Here is an 18,072-nt window from a genome sequence, read left to right as displayed (position 1 = left end):
AACCCGTGACCCTGAGATTACGAGTCGAGTGCCTTAACTACCTGGCCATGCCGGGCCATGGTGAATAGAGTGTTTCATATTATGCAGTGAAATATGATGGAAGTTACCTTTTTAAGATAATATATCTCAACAATATTCTATAGCCTTTAAACAGCTGGAAAGGCCAAACTGAAATCTATAGAAGTTTCTCAAAAATATATGAAAATGTTTGTAGTTTATAATTCCATTTTCCAATATTGGATTTTGGAAAATCATTTAGGGCTTTCAGAGAAAGTTTTGGAATATGTTTTAACCAGCTACAAACTCTGTGAACATAAGAGGAAGTTCAAAGTGTGTCCTCGTGCTTATTTTAAATATGTATGAGAAATAAAAAATAAAATAATGTGTAACTATGTCGTATCGTATGAATTTATAATGGTATTTCTTTCCGTGTTCTCTAAAATGTGGTTTTCTATGAGAGGTAAACTTTTAAGGAAAGGAAGTAAACGAACAGAAAAGATGAATAGGCGGAACTACTGCACCCCTTTGCTTATTTATCACACTAACGATAAATTGTGGCTTTTATTTGGTCGGTTCTTAAACATTATTTATTTACAGTGTGCATGTGTGATTATTGTTTCGTTCTCATCAGAATTCTCTTCACACTAAATTTCTCTATCAGCGCAGTTAGTTCTGAGAATATAAAAAGCAACACTAAGTTATTGTGTTTTGAGTGTTTTGCATTAGTTGTACTTTGTGACAAAGCTACTATTACTGCCAGCCACCATTCTTAGGTTTAAACTAATTACCTGAGGAAAGGCAACCAGTTAGAGCACACTTCTTCTCATCTACCAACTGCCACTCTTATAACATATCCGCAGATTACCCAGCGAATAATGTTTTGTGGTTTCACACAGATTCGACCCCGAGTCGACAGATCCCAAATGAGAGCTCTACCACAGGGCCGCGCTTGTGTGGTATTTTGGTTTTTGTAAATGTTTGACATTTTAATTACGTTCATTTAAATAGTGAAAGAATTAAAGGGTGTAAAATGATTGTGAACATATGGTGTATTATTTGTTGCTGTTAATATGTCATTTTTGTGACATTTAAACCTATTGGAATTTTTTTGTATACGATTTTCCATTCGGCAATCGAACCCAATATTTTAACGTAGTAGGCAGATCCGGCCATTAAGACGAATTAGCATCAAGATAAACTGTTGCTTTGGACCTCCCTGATCTTGAAGTTTGAAATGTAATACAATATTCTGAGCTGTGTGCCATGGCCAAATTTATTTAAGATAAGAAATTTTGATTAATTATCCTCTAGTTGTTATGATAAACTTGATAAGTGCGCTATATCCTTGTAGAAAAGATACGAGTTGGCCGTTTTATCAACCAGCGAGAATGTGCACTGATATAATGACATCATGTGTTTTCAAACAATTATCTCAATTGTAAAAAAGTGCTCCTGGAGGTAATTGGTCTTCACAAAATCTATGTCCGGCTGAGATTGTACTGTATATTTTAGAATCATAAGAGAGATAAACGGAACTGTTTGTGTACTTAAATAAAACAAACCAGTATATAAGATATTAGACTTTATTCACGGTTCCAACCACATATTAGGCTTAATCTAGGAACACCAACTGCATGTTAGGCTTAACCTAGGAACACCAACTGCGTGTTAGACTTAATTTAGGAACACCAACTGCATATTAGGCTTAACCTAGGAACACCAACTGCGTGTTAGACTTAATTTAGGAACACCAACTGCATATTAGTCTTAACCTAGAAACACCAACTGCTTGTTAGGCGTAACGTAGGAACACAACCTACATATTAGTCTTAACCTAGAAACACCAACTGCTTGTTAGGCGTAACGTAGGAACACAACCTACATATTAGTCTTAACCTAGAAACACCAACTGCTTGTTAGGCGTAACGTAGGAACACAACCTACATATTAGTCTTAACCTAGAAACACCAACTGCTTGTTAGGCGTAACGTAGGAACACAACCTACATATTAGTCTTAACCTAGAAACACCAACTGCTTGTTAGGCGTAACGTAGGAACACAACCTACATATTAGTCTTAACCTAGAAACACCAACTGCTTGTTAGGCGTAACGTAGGAACACAACCTACATATTAGTCTTAACCTAGAAACACCAACTGCTTGTTAGGCGTAACGTAGGAACACAACCTACATATTAGTCTTAACCTAGAAACACCAACTGCTTGTTAGGCGTAACGTAGGAACACAACCTACATATTAGTCTTAACCTAGAAACACCAACTGCTTGTTAGGCGTAACGTAGGAACACAACCTACATATTAGTCTTAACTCATTTACATCAACATTATTTTAGGCTCACTTAACACACACCGTACTGTACATGAAGTTTACAAAACATACACAGTGAGGTATGCTGGCTGTTACTCGTTAGCTCATTAGAAGAAACTTTATTCTTAGCTTAAAATAGTCTAAAATCCTAAACATATTTAAAGTTGAGCGATATTTTTACACCCATTTTCTTTTTTGTAGAAGCATCAACCAGTTAAAAAAGGGTTGATTGAATTTCTATAGACTCTACTGAAAACCTGTATCAGGGTGCTTTCATAATTATTGTAGTTTTTCAGGAGGTAACATCACAAAATATAATACTCCTTCGGGTGCTAAGGCGATTCATTTCCTTTGAGTGTTTGTTCTTGAGCAGTGCCACAACAAAGATTAGTAAAGAGGGAAGAGGGTATTTGTGGGAAACTTTGTTTGTTCGTTTTTTGAATTTCGCACAAAGCTACATTGTGAGAAACTAAGAATGTCTTACAACAACGTTTATTTGTATCCAAGACTGAGCGTGAATTAGAAAACATTCCGGTAATAAAATCTTTTTATTTCGGATTAAACGGATTCCCATACAACGTTACATTAAGTTAATGAATGTGACGATAGATTTCTTTTTTTCGTTTATTTATTTTTGCAATTAAGCACAAAGCTACTCGAGGGCTATCTGTGCTAGCCGTCCCTAATTTAGTAGTGTAAGACTAGAGGGAAGGCAGCTAGCTAGTCATCACCACCCATCGCCAATTCTTGGGCTACTCTTTTACCAGCTAACAGTGGAATTGATCGCACATTATAACGGCACCACGGCTGAAAGGGCGAACATGTTTGAATGACAGGGATTCGAACCCGTAACCCTCGGATAACCAATCGAGTGCCTTAACCACCAGGACATGTCGGACTCCCGAAAATAGTTACGTTGGAAATTACCATGACGATGAAAAATTTGATCTGTCATCTGGGTAGTGTGTTTAATCACCTGGCCATGCCGGGCCAATACACAATGGAATGTCTGTTCTTTGTCTATTACGGGTATCGAAACCTGGTTCCTAGCATTGTAAGTCTGCAGATATACTGTTGTGCCACTGTGGGGTCTTTCGAATGAAAATAAATGTTTCTGTGTGTTGTCTTATTGCAAAACGACATCGGGCTATCTCCTGCATCTACCGAAAGGAATTGAACCATTGATTTTAGCGTTGTAATTTCATAGACCTACCGCTGTCCCAGCAGGGGATAAAGTTGAAAGTAATAACATAAATAATTCCGCGAATACGACAATAACATTTATGTCGATAAAAACAGAATGAAAAGTTAAAAACCAGAAATAAACAGGTCTTCGCTTCTTCTTTGTGGGACCGGAAATAAACAGGTTGTAGTGGTTTCGCTTCTTCATTGTGGGACCGGAAATAAACAGGTTGTAGTGGTCTTCGCTTCTTCTTTGTGGGACCGGAAATAAACAGGTTGTAGTGGTCTTCGCTTCTTCTTTGTGGGACCGGAAATAAACAGGTTGTAGTGGGTCTTCGCTTCTTCTTTGTGGGTACTTGGGTATGTTGGAAATTTTGATATCCAGAAGGATCAGATGCAAAAGACCTCTTCCTCCTTGTGGTGGTCTGCTCACATTTATTCAGTTTATTTAAATTATGCGCTATTGTTTGTTTGTGGCCCCCCGGGCGGTCAGCGGCAGGCTGGCAGACTTTCAACTCTGGAGTTTGACTCCCCGCGGTGGACAGAGCGCAGATAGCCCGTTGTGTAAGTTTGTGCTGAAACAAAAACAGTATCCATTGTTTTTGTTCGAATTCACTAAGTTCAGTATTCTGAACATGACCGGAGTGTAATGAAGGCGGTGTTAATCCATCAACAACAACAAAAGAAAAAACGGACAAGAAGACAAACAGACAACGCCCGAAGTCTCCTGGCAATGGTATGGCAATAACAGCTCTACAACTGTCCATTAATGAGAGAGACGTTACTGTGAAACCGTATTCTTCTTTGTTTTGCTTCTCTGGAGATCTGGTGTCTGAAAATATCTGATACGAAACACTAACTATTCCGCTCTCCAAGATACCAGTGTCAGGACTCACAGTATTACAAAACATGCTTTTAAAAACTAATACTCAAAAACAGCGCTGCCAATTAAATTGTTAGGACATTAAATGTACCTTAAACGGCCCGACCTGACCAGGTGATTAAGGCACGCGACTCGTATTCCGAAGGTCGCGGGTTCGAATCCCGTCACATCAAACATGTTCACCCTTTTAGTCGTGGGGACGTTATAATGTGACAGTCAATCTCACTATTTATTGGTAAAAGAGTAGCCCAAGAGTTGGCGGTGGGTGGTGATGAGTAGCTGCCTTCCCTTTAGCCTTACACTGCTAAATTAGGAACAGCTAGTGCAGATACCCTCATGTAACTTTGCGCGAAATTAAAAACAATGTACCTTAAACTTAAATTTTGAAATACATTAAGGTCAAAAGATAGCTAACAACACATTATTTTCATTGTAAGTTTTAATATTCTTGTGAGGCCTTCCGTAAGTTGAGGTTTAAATCTGTGGGTCGCGGGTTCGAATCCCGTCACCCTAGAATGGTTATCGCAAACTATTTTCTGATTTACACAGCTGATTTACATTTCATTGGGAAAAATGTCCCCTGTTCCTAGATAACACAATTATTGTTTGGACTTTTAGCAGCATAGTTTTACAGAATGGTCTATTTGCGCGTTGCCCATCACGAGAAATCGAACCTCAGATTTTAGGTCTCCCAGCCGAGAGTTAGGAAAGAAACAAATTTAAAACATTCGTTAGAGACCTTCGACTCATTTGTTATAACCATTGAATTTGCTCTAGACGTTAAAAATATGATACTATAAAGTTCAAAGGTTAGTATTTATTTAGTTTACTGTATAAAGAAAGACTCTGTGTGTGTTTTCTTATTGCAAAGCCACATTGGGCTATCAGCTGAGTCCACCGTCTGGAATGGAATCCCTGGTTTTAGCGTTGTAAATCCGTATACTTACCGCTGTACCAGCGGGGAACAAGAACAACTTCAAATTTATCAGTGCCTAAAAAATGTAAATAATTGGTGGTTTAAAGTGGTCACTTATTTTGTATCTCTCAGTCTTTCTGTAACACTTCCTTTTTATAATGTAAACCTACGATAACAACAAACTGACAACAGAAGAGAACAAAGACACGCTTGGAAAACTGCAATACTAAAACGTTTTATTTTTCAACAGTGATGTGAAAAGGTGCAACAGTATCAACAACTAAAGCAACAATAATTTGCAACAAATATAAATATATTACGTATTATTAAACAGTACATCTATAACATACATCACTAAACAGTTAGTTATCCATTAAGAAGTCAATATTATTGGATCTTTTTTACGTTTTGGTAACAAGTATTGTTTAGAATTTAACAACGATTTTAATGAAATCTGTCAAAGTTTACTCGTAACATCTTCTAGCTGCGTTTTAAATAAACAAATAAAAGGTATTTTTGGGATAAGTGTTTTTTTAAAATTGATCTTTTGAGCAAGAACTAATATTTATTCAACCAATAAAGATGTGTAACAAAGTTTCAGATAAATAGAGTGAAGATGAAAATATATAATTATATATAAATACACACATGTGTATATATATATATATTTATTCTGTACAGTTGTTTTATAACCAAATAAACAGATGCAACTGTTTAATTATTTGCCTGAATACAATTAAAAGTTCGTAATAGTTGTCTGAATACGTGTAGATCGTTACTGACTATTGATGGATTCTTCCTAGACGTAAAACAGTTTGATAGACTTGCGTTAATATCTGAGTACTAATAACATTTATTATACGTTTATGTTTGTGTTTCATTTACATTTAGGCTCGTGTCTGGCTAATAGTAAGGTTTATAACAATTATGTAAGTGTTTGATTTACATTTATGGTCTTGAGTAACCAGTAATAAGGTTCAGAATACTTATGCAAGTGTTTTCTGAGTGTTTGGATCGTGTCTGACCAGTAATAAGTTTCAGAATACTTATACAAGTGTTTTCTAAGTGTTTGGTTCGTGTCTGACTAGTAGTAAGGTCCATAATACTTGTGTAAGTAGTTGATTAGTTTTGAGATTTTTCTGAAGATTCATATCTGTATACAGATTTATGACTGAATATACTAATTGGTTGTTGTTGTTTTTTTATGTCAGCATACGTTATTTCACGAAGTAACTGCTGACCCATCTTACCGCCAGATATACATAATGCACAATATGTCTTGCGTATTTCGCGTTTGAAACACAAGATGGACTTGTTGACATAGAACGGTGAACACTTTCAAGATTACAGAGAATGTTTTACGTTTGTGGCTTATTAAAATAATAATTATTACTGAAATAAAAAGGTTTATTTGAAGTTAAACACAAAGCTACACGAGGGTTATCTGCGTTCTGCTAGCAGCGGGTTTCGACCTCCGTTTTCTAGGGTTGTAATTCCGCAGACACGCCGCTCTGCCACAGCGAACAAAATACAGATAATTTTATATATCACCTTGGCACAAGAGTTTTATGCGCGTAAAATTCGTCACTGTTTCACAGTTCATTAAACAATGGCCAGGCTAGGAAAATCAATCCGTTGTATCGAATTAGTGAGTATTTCAAACGGATTAAACTTTGAACTGAAAATCACGCAAGAATCTAATATTATAATATTTCTTTAGAAAAGTATGCAAATCGGTCACGAGCTGCATGACTTAAATCGTATAAAGTACGCGAATTATTTCTTATAGACTTTTAGGCTTGCGTGTGCGTGTACAAGGTATATATACAAGCCAGTTGGACTACTTTAAATGTTTACCATTACGTATATTATTTGAAATATTCGTAACAATACAACACGGTGTGTACAATATTCTGAAGTATTCTATTCTCTATCCTAAAGTTAAAGTTCGAAATACGTTCTTGCTATGTTACAAATGTGCTTTGTTCTTTTTTGTCTATTCGTGTATCATATCGTTTATTTACAGTTTATTTAAATGAACTGGCTGTTCTAATAGATGTTTTCGTATTGTTAGTCACTTGATGTGAGCAAGCCATCGAATCTCTTAACCCTTAATCAGCAGCTATTGTCAATTGATGCTGTTATCTACAACATTCCCGCTGTTTAAGGGTTAATCTAATTTCTATTTGTATTACAAAGAAGTGGGCTATAATACTCTATTACATTAAATAAATTAAAATATGAACATCCTAATATAGTTTATTTTGACCGAGTTAAAGTCTTACAAAGTAGAGAACAGAAATGTTAGATCGCTTATCTTACACGCTAAGTTTAATTTGTCCCAAAATCTGTATTGTAAGCTTGAAACCTCTGGTCGCCATATTGGAAAGCTTGTGTCTGAAGTGCTCGGTCCGGGGGAGAGTACTTGGCTCGGTCAGGTACGTCATGGTTATTGGAGGCCATAAGATTCAGGTGACTGTTGGATGGATACACTCTGGACTGCCACTCGCCCTGGTTACTGTTGATGCTGCGTTTAAGGAGCCCGGGATCAGAAATGGGCAGTCTCCTTTCAAACATCGCATTCTGATTGGCTTGGTTGGATTTATAACACTTGATGTACGAAACTTCTATTATCAGAGCGACAAGTGAAGCGCCAAAACCGATCGCGAGGACGTAAAAAGAACCCAGCATGTGAGAAATTGTTATAGTTCGGGTGTCTCCGGCCTGAGGCTTCGACGACGTGGTACACTGATTGTCCTGGGGGTAATGTTCCTGTCGCCACTTCATCAGCAAGCCACTCTCTACCATTCGTTTAATTCTGTGTCAATACGCGTAAGAAAAAGGTTACTTAAAAAAACGCTTATAAAGAAGTACATTAACAAATTATTTGTAGATAAAACAAAAATAATCGTACACTGATAAATATTACGTCATCAATACATTATACAATAAAGAATACACTGAGGAACAGTACGCCATCGATACATTTTGTACCGAAAAATAATACGTCATCTACGCGTTCTCCATTAGAAATAATAACCATGATGATAAAACAAGTAAATGTTTATGAACAGGAAACAATTTATTGTTTCAAAATATATTCTTTAATATTTTCAAGGCGCGGCACTGTCAGATGGTTAAACACACTACCCAGATGACAGATCAAATGATTCATCGTCATGATAATTTCCAGCGAAACTATTTTCGGGAGTCCGGCATGGCCAAGTGATTGAGGCGCTCGATTCGTAATTCGAAGGTCGCGAGTTTGGATCCTCGTCGCATTAATCATGCTCGCCCTTTCAGCCGTGGGGGCATTATAAGTGACGGTCAATCCCACTATTCGTTGATAAAAGAGTAGCCCAAGAGTTGGCGGTGGGTGGTGATGACTAGCTGCCTTCCCTCTAGTCTTACACTGCTAAGTTAGGGACGGCTAGCGCAAATAGCCCTAGCGTAGCTTTACTCGAAATTAAAAAAACAAATAAACAAACAAACTTTCCAACTTTAAACGTATGAACGTTTTAAACTTTGCAATGCACACACACGCACGTAAAACCATTTCCCTAACTAATTACGTCATAAGAAGAGAGTAATTAATTAAATGAATTACAAAATCATTACTACAGCATGGAGAATGTTTATCGCACGCTGATCGAATTGTTTAATATCAGCTGCAGGAAGCATCTATTTTAATGGTTGAAATAAACTGTAACATGTAGCAAGGGCTGAAAATTACAAGATGATTGAGATGAAAGAAAAGAACAAATAAACAAACAGTTTGGTATTTATAATATCATAAAGATCGAATTAATTCTGTTATTTTTCATCTTATCTTAACCTTCAACACCACATCTTTCGCCTAACCTTAACCTTCAACCACACATATTTCGCCTCATCTTAACCTTCAACCCCACATCTTTCGCCTACCTTCAACACCATATCTTTTGCGTCCTCTTAACCTTTAACACCACATATTTCGCATCATCTTAACCTTCAACACCACATATTTTGCCTCATCTTAACATTCAACCCCACATATTTCGCCTCATCTTAACCTTCAACCCCACATCTTTCGCCTCATCTTAACCTTCAATCCCACATCTTTCGCGTCATCTTAACCTTCAACACCACATATTTTGCCTCATCTTAACATTCAACCCCACATCTTTCGCCTCATCTTAACCTTCAACACTACATCTTTCGCCTCCTTTCAACACCACATCTTTTGCGCCATCTTAACCTTTATTACCACATATTTTAAGTCATCTTAACTTTCAATACCATATTTTGCATCATCGTAATATTCAACCCTACATATTTTGCCTCATCTTAACTTTCAACCCTACATCTTTTCGCCTCGTCTTAACCTTCAAACCACCTCTTTCGCCTAACCTTAACCTTCAACCCCACATATTTCGCCTCATCTAAACCTTCAACCCCACATCTTTCGCCTCATCTTAACCTTCAACACCGCATCTTTTGCCTCCCTTCAGCACCACATCTTTCGCGTCATCTTAACTTTCAACACCACATATTTTGCCTCATTTTAACATTTACCCCACATATTTTGCTTCATCTTAACCTTCAATCCCACATCTTTCGCGTCATCTTAACTTTCAACACCACATATTTTGCCTCATTTTAACATTTAACCCCACATATTTCGCTTCATCTTAACCTTCAACCCCACATCTTTCGCCTCATCTTAACCTTCAACAGTGTACATGAAGATCTATTTCCAGATCCATGATTTCAAGTGATCTTCTTTTCGTTTCTTCATGTTGTTTCTCGTCGACGTCTTCCATTATTATTCCTTTTACTGGAGTTTCGAAAGAACCCTACATGTGTAGAATCACTAGTAATTTCCACGGCTGATGTTGAAGGTTTATATGGGTATCACAATATTATGTAACATTATTACGTGGTGTTTAGCTATTAGGTGTTGTCGTTTTAGCAGGGTGCTACACAAAAGACTATCTCTACTCTGTCTAGGGAATCTATCCTCACATTTTACAGGAAGAATTAGCTGTTAGAAGTGGTTAGTATTACATCATTTAGAGACATAGCTATATCGCAGTAAAGAATATCCCCTTCTCATATAAAGTCATTATATTACATCCTGCAGACCTGACACAAACATGTGGTTAGAGCTCTTGACTCGCAATCTGACAATTGCGGGCTCGGATCCCCGTCCCACCAAAAATACTCGCCATTTCCCACTAGTCATTGGTAAAAAAGTAGCCCAAGAATTGGCAGTGGGTGGTGATGACTAGCTGTCTTCCTTCTAGTTTCACACTGCTAAAGTAGAGCCGGCCAGCGCATACAGCCTTCGTGTACCTTTGCGTGAAACTGAAAATAAACCCATTACATTCTTTAAAGAAAGAGTTATATCACAATAAAGAATATCCCCTTCTAAAGTTGTATTTTTCACTTTCTCTAAACTAAGTTGGTGTATATACTGTCAGTTATGAGGTACAATCATAGATTCTTGTTCTGTGATCAGTACTTACTCTAGATCAAGTCGGTGTAGACAGGGCCAATTATGGTGTGCAATCATAGATCCTGGTTCTGTGATCTATACTTACTCTAAAGTCGGTGTAAATAAGGCCAGTTATGGGGTGCAATCATATATCCTGGTTCTGTGATCTATACTTACTCTTGATTAAATCGGTGTAGATACGGCCAGTTCTGAGGTACAATCATAGATCCTGGTTCTCTGAGAATCTCCTCATTGGCCAACAAATAATGACATTCGTTTGTTCGATTTAGCTCTTCTTCGATTATGGTCAGAAGCTTTGTTTTAACACTGATGAGTACTAGGTAGTTTTCACGAACCTCCTTCAAGACCTCTGGTTTCTCCATGTCGCTGAAATACTTCATTCCTTTGTATAGCTCCTTCAGATATCCTGCCTCAGCATTCTGGAGAAATATGTGAATAATTATATATAATAACAACAAAAACTCCCGATTCTCCAACTCTTTGAGGTCTCTTGAACATTACCTATGCCCTCTGGCTTAAAATAGAATTTCAAACAGTTTCTAATAAAATATATACAGCTAGGATTAACTCAGATCTTATTAACTGCCTTTGTAGTCATTGTGGTACTAATCCGTTTATTTTAAACACATTCAAACACTTTTGAATTTACGCTTTATGTAAAGTTTTGTTTTTTCGCTTTTCGCAATTCGTGAGGTCTTCTCCGATTGGTGGAATAACAGAGTTTTGTTTTATTTGAAGTGAAGCTTTTTGAATATAAATCGAGATATTAATTTGCATTTCTGATCAAAGCCGGCTTGCTTCCGAAAATAGGTTTTCGTGATAATTAGCATATAGCGTTAGTACTTGTTAAGGTTCAAATACATTATTATGTCATAAAGTTTATGATTCACATCATAATATAATATTCTTAATGCGATACTGCAGCGTAAGACTATGAAAGAGAGATTTACGAAAAATTACCACCATTTTTATGACGATATATAAGATAAACTAGTGATTTATGAGTTATCGCTTCCTCAGCACGTGGATTAGATACCACATGAGTTCATATCTTATAAATGACTGCTATAAACTGCGTTACACCCAAGACTTTGTGTGTTACGTAACCAGCCGACGTATGTGGTTTTGACATTGTACGATAAGCTTCGTCGGCAAAAGGCCCGGCATGGCCAGGTGGGTTAAGGCGTTCGACTCGTAATCTGAGGGTCACGGGTTCGAATCCCGGTCGCACCAAACATGCTTGCCCTTTCAGCCGTGGGGGCTTTATAATATAACGGTCAATCCCACTATTCGTTGGTAAAAGAGTAGCCCAGGATTTGGCGGTGGGTGATGATGACTTGCTGCCTTCCCTCTAGTTTTACACTGCTAAATTAGGGACGGCTAACACAGACAGCCCTCTAGTAACTTTGTGCGAAATTAAAAAAAACAAACAAACAAATAGTCGGCAAAGAAAGTGTATGATTGACCCCATTACAAGATGAGTAAAGAAACACTTTCATAAAATAAGATATTAGTAGACTTACGGTTATGTTATGTCACAAGAACTACCAATCTAATGACTACGGTTATTAGTATAGTTGTTGTATACCATATATATATATATACCTCTCTGATCATTAGTTATCATGTAGGAGAGGAGATCAGAGAGTTACTAGTTCACGTCTCTTTGTATGTGTGTTTTTTGTCGTATAGCAAAGCCACATTAGACCATCTGCTGAGTCCACCATGGGGAATCGAAACCCTGATTGTAGCATTGTAAATCCGTAGACTTACCGCTGTACCAGCGGGGGTCATACGTCTCTTTGCCATGAGGAATTAAGAAATTATACTCTGCACTTTGGAATTTTAGTGCGTTATAAGGGTTTCGGTCAAATCCCTGCCTTCGATTAGAGTAACCCAACATTTATGCTAAGTGGTGTTGACCAAGCTACATTCCGTCTAGTTTATCACTTCCGAATTAGGTATGGCTAGCGCAGAAAACCCTCATGTACCTTTATGTGAAAGTTAAAAAAAAACAGTTTTATTACAATAATCCTGTTGTAACATTTCAGTTTATGTGCGATATCACTGGCAGCGCCACTATAAAAATAATTTTCTCGTAATGAATGAAAAAGTAAATATTTTGCACTTGTGCAGCATATAGTATTCTAAAACCTGAACATTGCTGCATGCCAGACAGAATAAACCATACGTTTTGAGGCTCCAAATTTCAGCCAGGGTCGAAGGTGTAACGACCCTTGCCATACTTGGGCTAAATGGCCATGTCAGAAACACCAAGGCTCAGCCATAGCCATAGAAAATTACAAATAATCATCAGAATTTTTTGCCCATTAACCAAATAGCAGAAGCAAGCATCAGTTGTCCCCATTGTGGAAAATATATGTATTATTCAGTGAAATGTCCCTACATATTGTAAGTCTTCTAGTGTTAATATATTGTTTGAATGATATGAATATCTAACAGTTAACTCACTTCTGTGAACAACGTTTCCAATAATCAGGATTCTAATAAGCTGTTTTCTTGTTGTGTTTTTTGTGGGGGACATAAATATAGAAATAACGTTTCTGGGCATTTACACTTTTACTGAATCTTGGCTTTGTCACAAGCGTAGAAACAGTATTTCTGAGTGTTTAGAAATAACGTTTAAGAGTTTACTATATTAGTGTTTCTTTGTTGGTATACCAAGATATCACACGGTGATTAATTTATGTTTTTTTTTCTTTCGGATGATAAATTTATGTTTTTTTTTCTTTCGGATGATTAATTTATGTTTTTTTTTTCTTTCGGATGATACGATTTGTGAAAGAAAACCAACCTTTGTGTACTCAATGATAGCTTCTCCCTCAAACACACCCCAGCTGGCGTAGCTCTTACTGCTTATAAGGTCTTGGACGTTATCAATAGGGTTAAAGATTTTAGGAAAAGTCAAAACAGCTACTAGGTTCCCGCTGTAAGTAGTTAAAGTCACAATGACAAACATCCACCAGAAGCTCACGAGCACCCTACCGGAAATGGCTTCAGGAAGATGGATTCCACCTGGTGGCCAAACGTTAAAAATAGGGTATTTATATTTGGTACATTTACGACCTGGTAACATGAACACAAAACAGCATCAGCAGAGCAAACAACAAAGTTGTATATACAATTTACAGTCTAATTAGTCGTCTATTCAGATTGGATACATTTTTGTGAGATATTTAATGGTATACATTTAATTAGCCGAAGCTGTTTAATTTTAACACCAATCTATCCGCTACACTATTTTGAATAAACTCTGAAAACGTGTCATTAAAGTCCATATTAAAGCAAACTCAAAACCTTTATTGGTGAGAAAAAAACAACCGATTTAACGTTATTCGAATTCGTAAAAGTTTCTATGTCAAAACTAAGTTACTTTTTTCAGAATGTAATTAGGCTTAACAAGTTATAGCATTTTAGCTAAGATGTTAGGCTTTATATCGAGTAGCAGTGTTACTTCAGCTATCTACATAAACAAGCGAACAACCATGTATTCTCAAGACGGCTGGTACGGGTACTAAATATACTAGTTATTTTAATTAAAGTTTTTATATCCAGCCGTCTTGAGAATACATTTTTACTTCAACTGGGTTTCTCGTGATCACGAGGCGAACAACCAATGTTTAAATGTTTACCTTGCTGAACTAAGGCTCCAAAACAATACCAGGAACAGTTGAGAAGCTTGAAGAGACCCTTCCCGTCATTCATCTGGTGGTATTCATAGTATTTGCTGAGGCGGTGAACAAGATTTAAAACTGGTCCAATAGCAACCACAGCGCAGAGGATGCACACCCACGTCTGCGAAATAAAACGGATTACATGTTCATAGCCAATACCAGTAACATTAGATACAAAGACATTTATTTGACAACAAAGAAACGTCTTTTGCGTACAAACTTTAGAAGCAGGTTCTAATCTGTGTTATACCACAAAAACATACCCGAGGCTATGAGCTATAGATGCGTTATAAGAGTAAGAGTCAATCTATTAGTGCAGATGAAGGATGGTAAGGTGCTTTTGATCAGCTACCTTTCCCTCTAGTTCGTGTATCGAGATAACCGTATTAGCTATGTCAGACACTTACAACAGAAATACCGTACGTATTTAATTTTATTTGACATATAACAAACGCGGTCATCGCGTGCATGTTAACCTGAGCACGTGACCATCGAATTGGTCATTTCTCAGTAGATCTTTTGTGATTTTGTAGCATAAACTGAAGCATTTTAGTCACGTTTAAAAACGCTATTTTATTTAAAGTAAAACACAGGCAGTTTACCCACACGTTTAGTTTGTTTCTTTTTCTCACCTTTAAATAGAATTTCTGATTGACCTAAAGTCAGAGTTCAGGAGACAACAACGTGATGACATAAACAGTTTTAACAGCTGTAAGATTATAACTATTTCTTTTCGGAAAAATCGTTAATACTCTTGCTTGTTTGTTTGTTTGGAATTTTCCGGAAAGATACACAGGGACTAACTGCGCATGGCAAAAGTACAAAAGGGCTATCTGCACATGTTAAAATTACACAAAGAATATCTGAGGACGGCCGTCCCTAATTTTGAATTGAGAAAACAGATAGAATGACAGTAACCGCCAACTATTGGGTTACTCTCGTCTGATCTAATAAATGGTTTTCACCGTCACTCTTATAACGCACCATTAGCCACAAAATACGGAACAACTTGTGAAGCAACTGGTCGCTGACCTTAAATTCTTCAATTTACAACCCAGACACTTGAATACGTCATGAAATTTAAGTGTTGCAAAAAACTTTTGAGTTAGAATTGAATTTAATGGACACTATAAGAATATATCACAGTGTAGCTTTGTTTGTTTTGAACGCTGTAGCAATATATAACAGTTTAGGTTTGTTTGTTTGTACGCTATATGAAATATATAAGAGTGTAGGTTTGTTCTTCGTACGCTATAGGAATATATAAGAGTGTGGGTTTGTTTGTATTTAAGCTATAGTAATATATCACAGTGCAGGTTTGTTTGTTTTCTACACCATAAGAATATATCACAGTGTAGGTTTGTTTTGCACGCTATAGTAACATATCACTGTGTGGGTTTGTTTGTTTTGTACTTTAAAGGAATATATAAGAGTTTAGGTTTGATTGTTTGTACGCTATAGGAAAATATAAGAGTGTAGGTTTGTTTGTTTATACGCCATAGGAATATCTCACAGTGTAGGTTTGTTTGTTTTGCACGCTATAGGAATATATAAGAGTGTAGGTGTGTTTGTTTTGTACGCTATAGGAATATATAAGAGTGTAGGTTTGTTCTTTTTACGCTATAGGAATATATAAGAGTGTAGGTTTGTTCTTTTTATACGCGCTATAGGAATATATAAGAGTGTAGGTTTGTTTGTTTTGTACACTATAGGAGTGTAGGTATCATAAATATATAAGAGTAGGTTTGTTTGTTTTGTACGCTATAGGAATATACAAGAATATTGGTTTATTTGTTTTGTACGCTATCGGAATATATCACAGTGTAGAATTGTTTATTTTGTTCGCTACAGGAATATAACACAGTGTAGGTTTGTTTGTTTTCTACGCGATAAGAATATATCACTGTGTAATATTTTTGTTTTGCACACTATAGAAATATATAAGAGTTTAGGTCTGTTTGTTTGTACACTATAGGAATATATAAGAGTGTAGGTTGGTTTGTTTTGAACACTATAGGAATATATCACTATGTAGGTTTTTTGTTTTGCACACTATAGGTATATATCACAGTGTTGGTTTGTTTGTTTTGTACACTGTAGAAATATATCACTGTGTAGGTTTGTTTGTTTTGTACACAATAAGAATATATCAGAGTGTAGGTTTGTTTGTATGGAAATTATAGGAATATGTCACAGTGTAGATTTGTTTGTTTTATACTCTATAGGAATATATATAAGTTCAGGTTAGTTTTTTTGTACGCTATAGGAATATATAAGAGTGTAGGTGTGTTTGTTTGTACGCTACAGGAATATATCACAGTGTAGGTTTGTTTGTTTTGTACGATAGAGGAATATATCACAGTGTAGGTTTGTTTGCTTTTCACTCTATAGGAATATATCACAGTGAAGGTTTGTTTGTTTTGTACGCTATGGAAATATATCATGTTTAGGTTTGTTTGTTTTGTACACAATACGAATATATCACAATCACTGTGTAGGTTTGTTTGTTTTGTACGCTATATGAATATATCACAGTGTAGGATTGTATGTTTTAGACACTATTGGAATATATCACAGTGTAGGTTTGTTTGTTTTGCACGCTATAAAAATATATAAGAGTGTAGGTTTGTTTGTTTGTTTTGTACACTATAGGAATATATCAGTGTAGATTTGTTTGTTTTGTACGCCATAGGAATATATCACAGTGTAGGTTTGTTTGTTTTGTACGCTATAGGAATATATAAGAGTGAAAATTTGTTTGTTTTGTACTCTATAGGAATATATAAGAGTGTAGGTTTGTTTTTATGTACACTATAGGAATATATAAGTGTGTAGGTTTGTTTCTTTTGTACACTATAGGAATATATCAGAGTGCAGGTTTATTTGTTTTGTACGCTATATGAATATATCAGAGTGTAGGTTTGTTCGATTTGTGCGCTGTAAGAATATATCAGAGAGTAGGTTTGTTGGTTTTCTACTCTATAGGAATATATCAGAGTATGGGTTTGTTTTGTACGCTATAGGATTATATAACAGTGTAGGTTTGTTTGTTTTCTACGGTATCAAAATATATAAATATATAAAAATATATAAGATTTTTTTTGTAAACTACAGAAATATATCACTGTGTAGGTTTGTTTGTTTTGTACACAATAAGAATATATCAGAGTGTAGGTTTATTTGTTTTGTACGCTATAGTAATATAACATAGTGTAGGTTTGTTTGTTTTGTACGCTATAGGAATATATAAGAGTTTAGGTTTGATTGCTTGTACGCTCTAGAAAAATATAAGAGTGTAAGTTTGTTTGTTTATACGCTATAGGAATATATCACAGTGAAGGTTTGTTTCTTTTGTACGCCATAAAATATATCACAGTGTAGGTTTGTTCGTTTTGCACGCTATAGGAATATATAAGAGTGTAGGTTTGTTCTTTGTACGCTATAGGAATATATTAAAATGTGGGCTTGTTTGTTTTGTACGCTATAGGAATATATCAGAGTGTATGTTTGGTTGTTTTGTACGCTATGGAAATATATCACAGTGTAGGGTTATTTTGCACGCTATAATAA

General features: G+C 36.1%; 1 protein-coding gene across 2 annotated transcripts in view; it reads right to left on the bottom strand.

Annotated features, from left to right (window-relative positions):
* Positions 1-5,529: 5,529 nt before the first annotated feature.
* The window catches only part of LOC143257370 (ionotropic receptor 93a-like), a 57,549-nt gene continuing 45,006 nt past the window's right edge, over positions 5,530-18,072 (bottom strand). For both annotated transcript variants that reach the window (XM_076515941.1, XM_076515943.1), the window contains exons 11-14: positions 14,461-14,623; positions 13,623-13,843; positions 10,964-11,226; positions 5,530-8,128 (exon numbers count right to left, since the gene is read on the bottom strand). In XM_076515941.1, coding sequence (XP_076372056.1) covers positions 7,642-8,128; positions 10,964-11,226; positions 13,623-13,843; positions 14,461-14,623 — 1,134 coding nt within the window. In that variant the 3' untranslated portion in view covers positions 5,530-7,641. The remainder of the gene's footprint in view (positions 8,129-10,963; positions 11,227-13,622; positions 13,844-14,460; positions 14,624-18,072) is intronic.

The sequence above is a fragment of the Tachypleus tridentatus genome, chromosome 7, assembly GCF_004210375.1.
Source record: "Tachypleus tridentatus isolate NWPU-2018 chromosome 7, ASM421037v1, whole genome shotgun sequence".
Classification (NCBI taxonomy): Eukaryota; Metazoa; Arthropoda; class Merostomata; order Xiphosura; family Limulidae; genus Tachypleus; species Tachypleus tridentatus.
The sequence above is the reverse complement of the archived record's forward strand: the minus strand, read 5'-3'. Positions and strand labels throughout refer to the sequence as shown.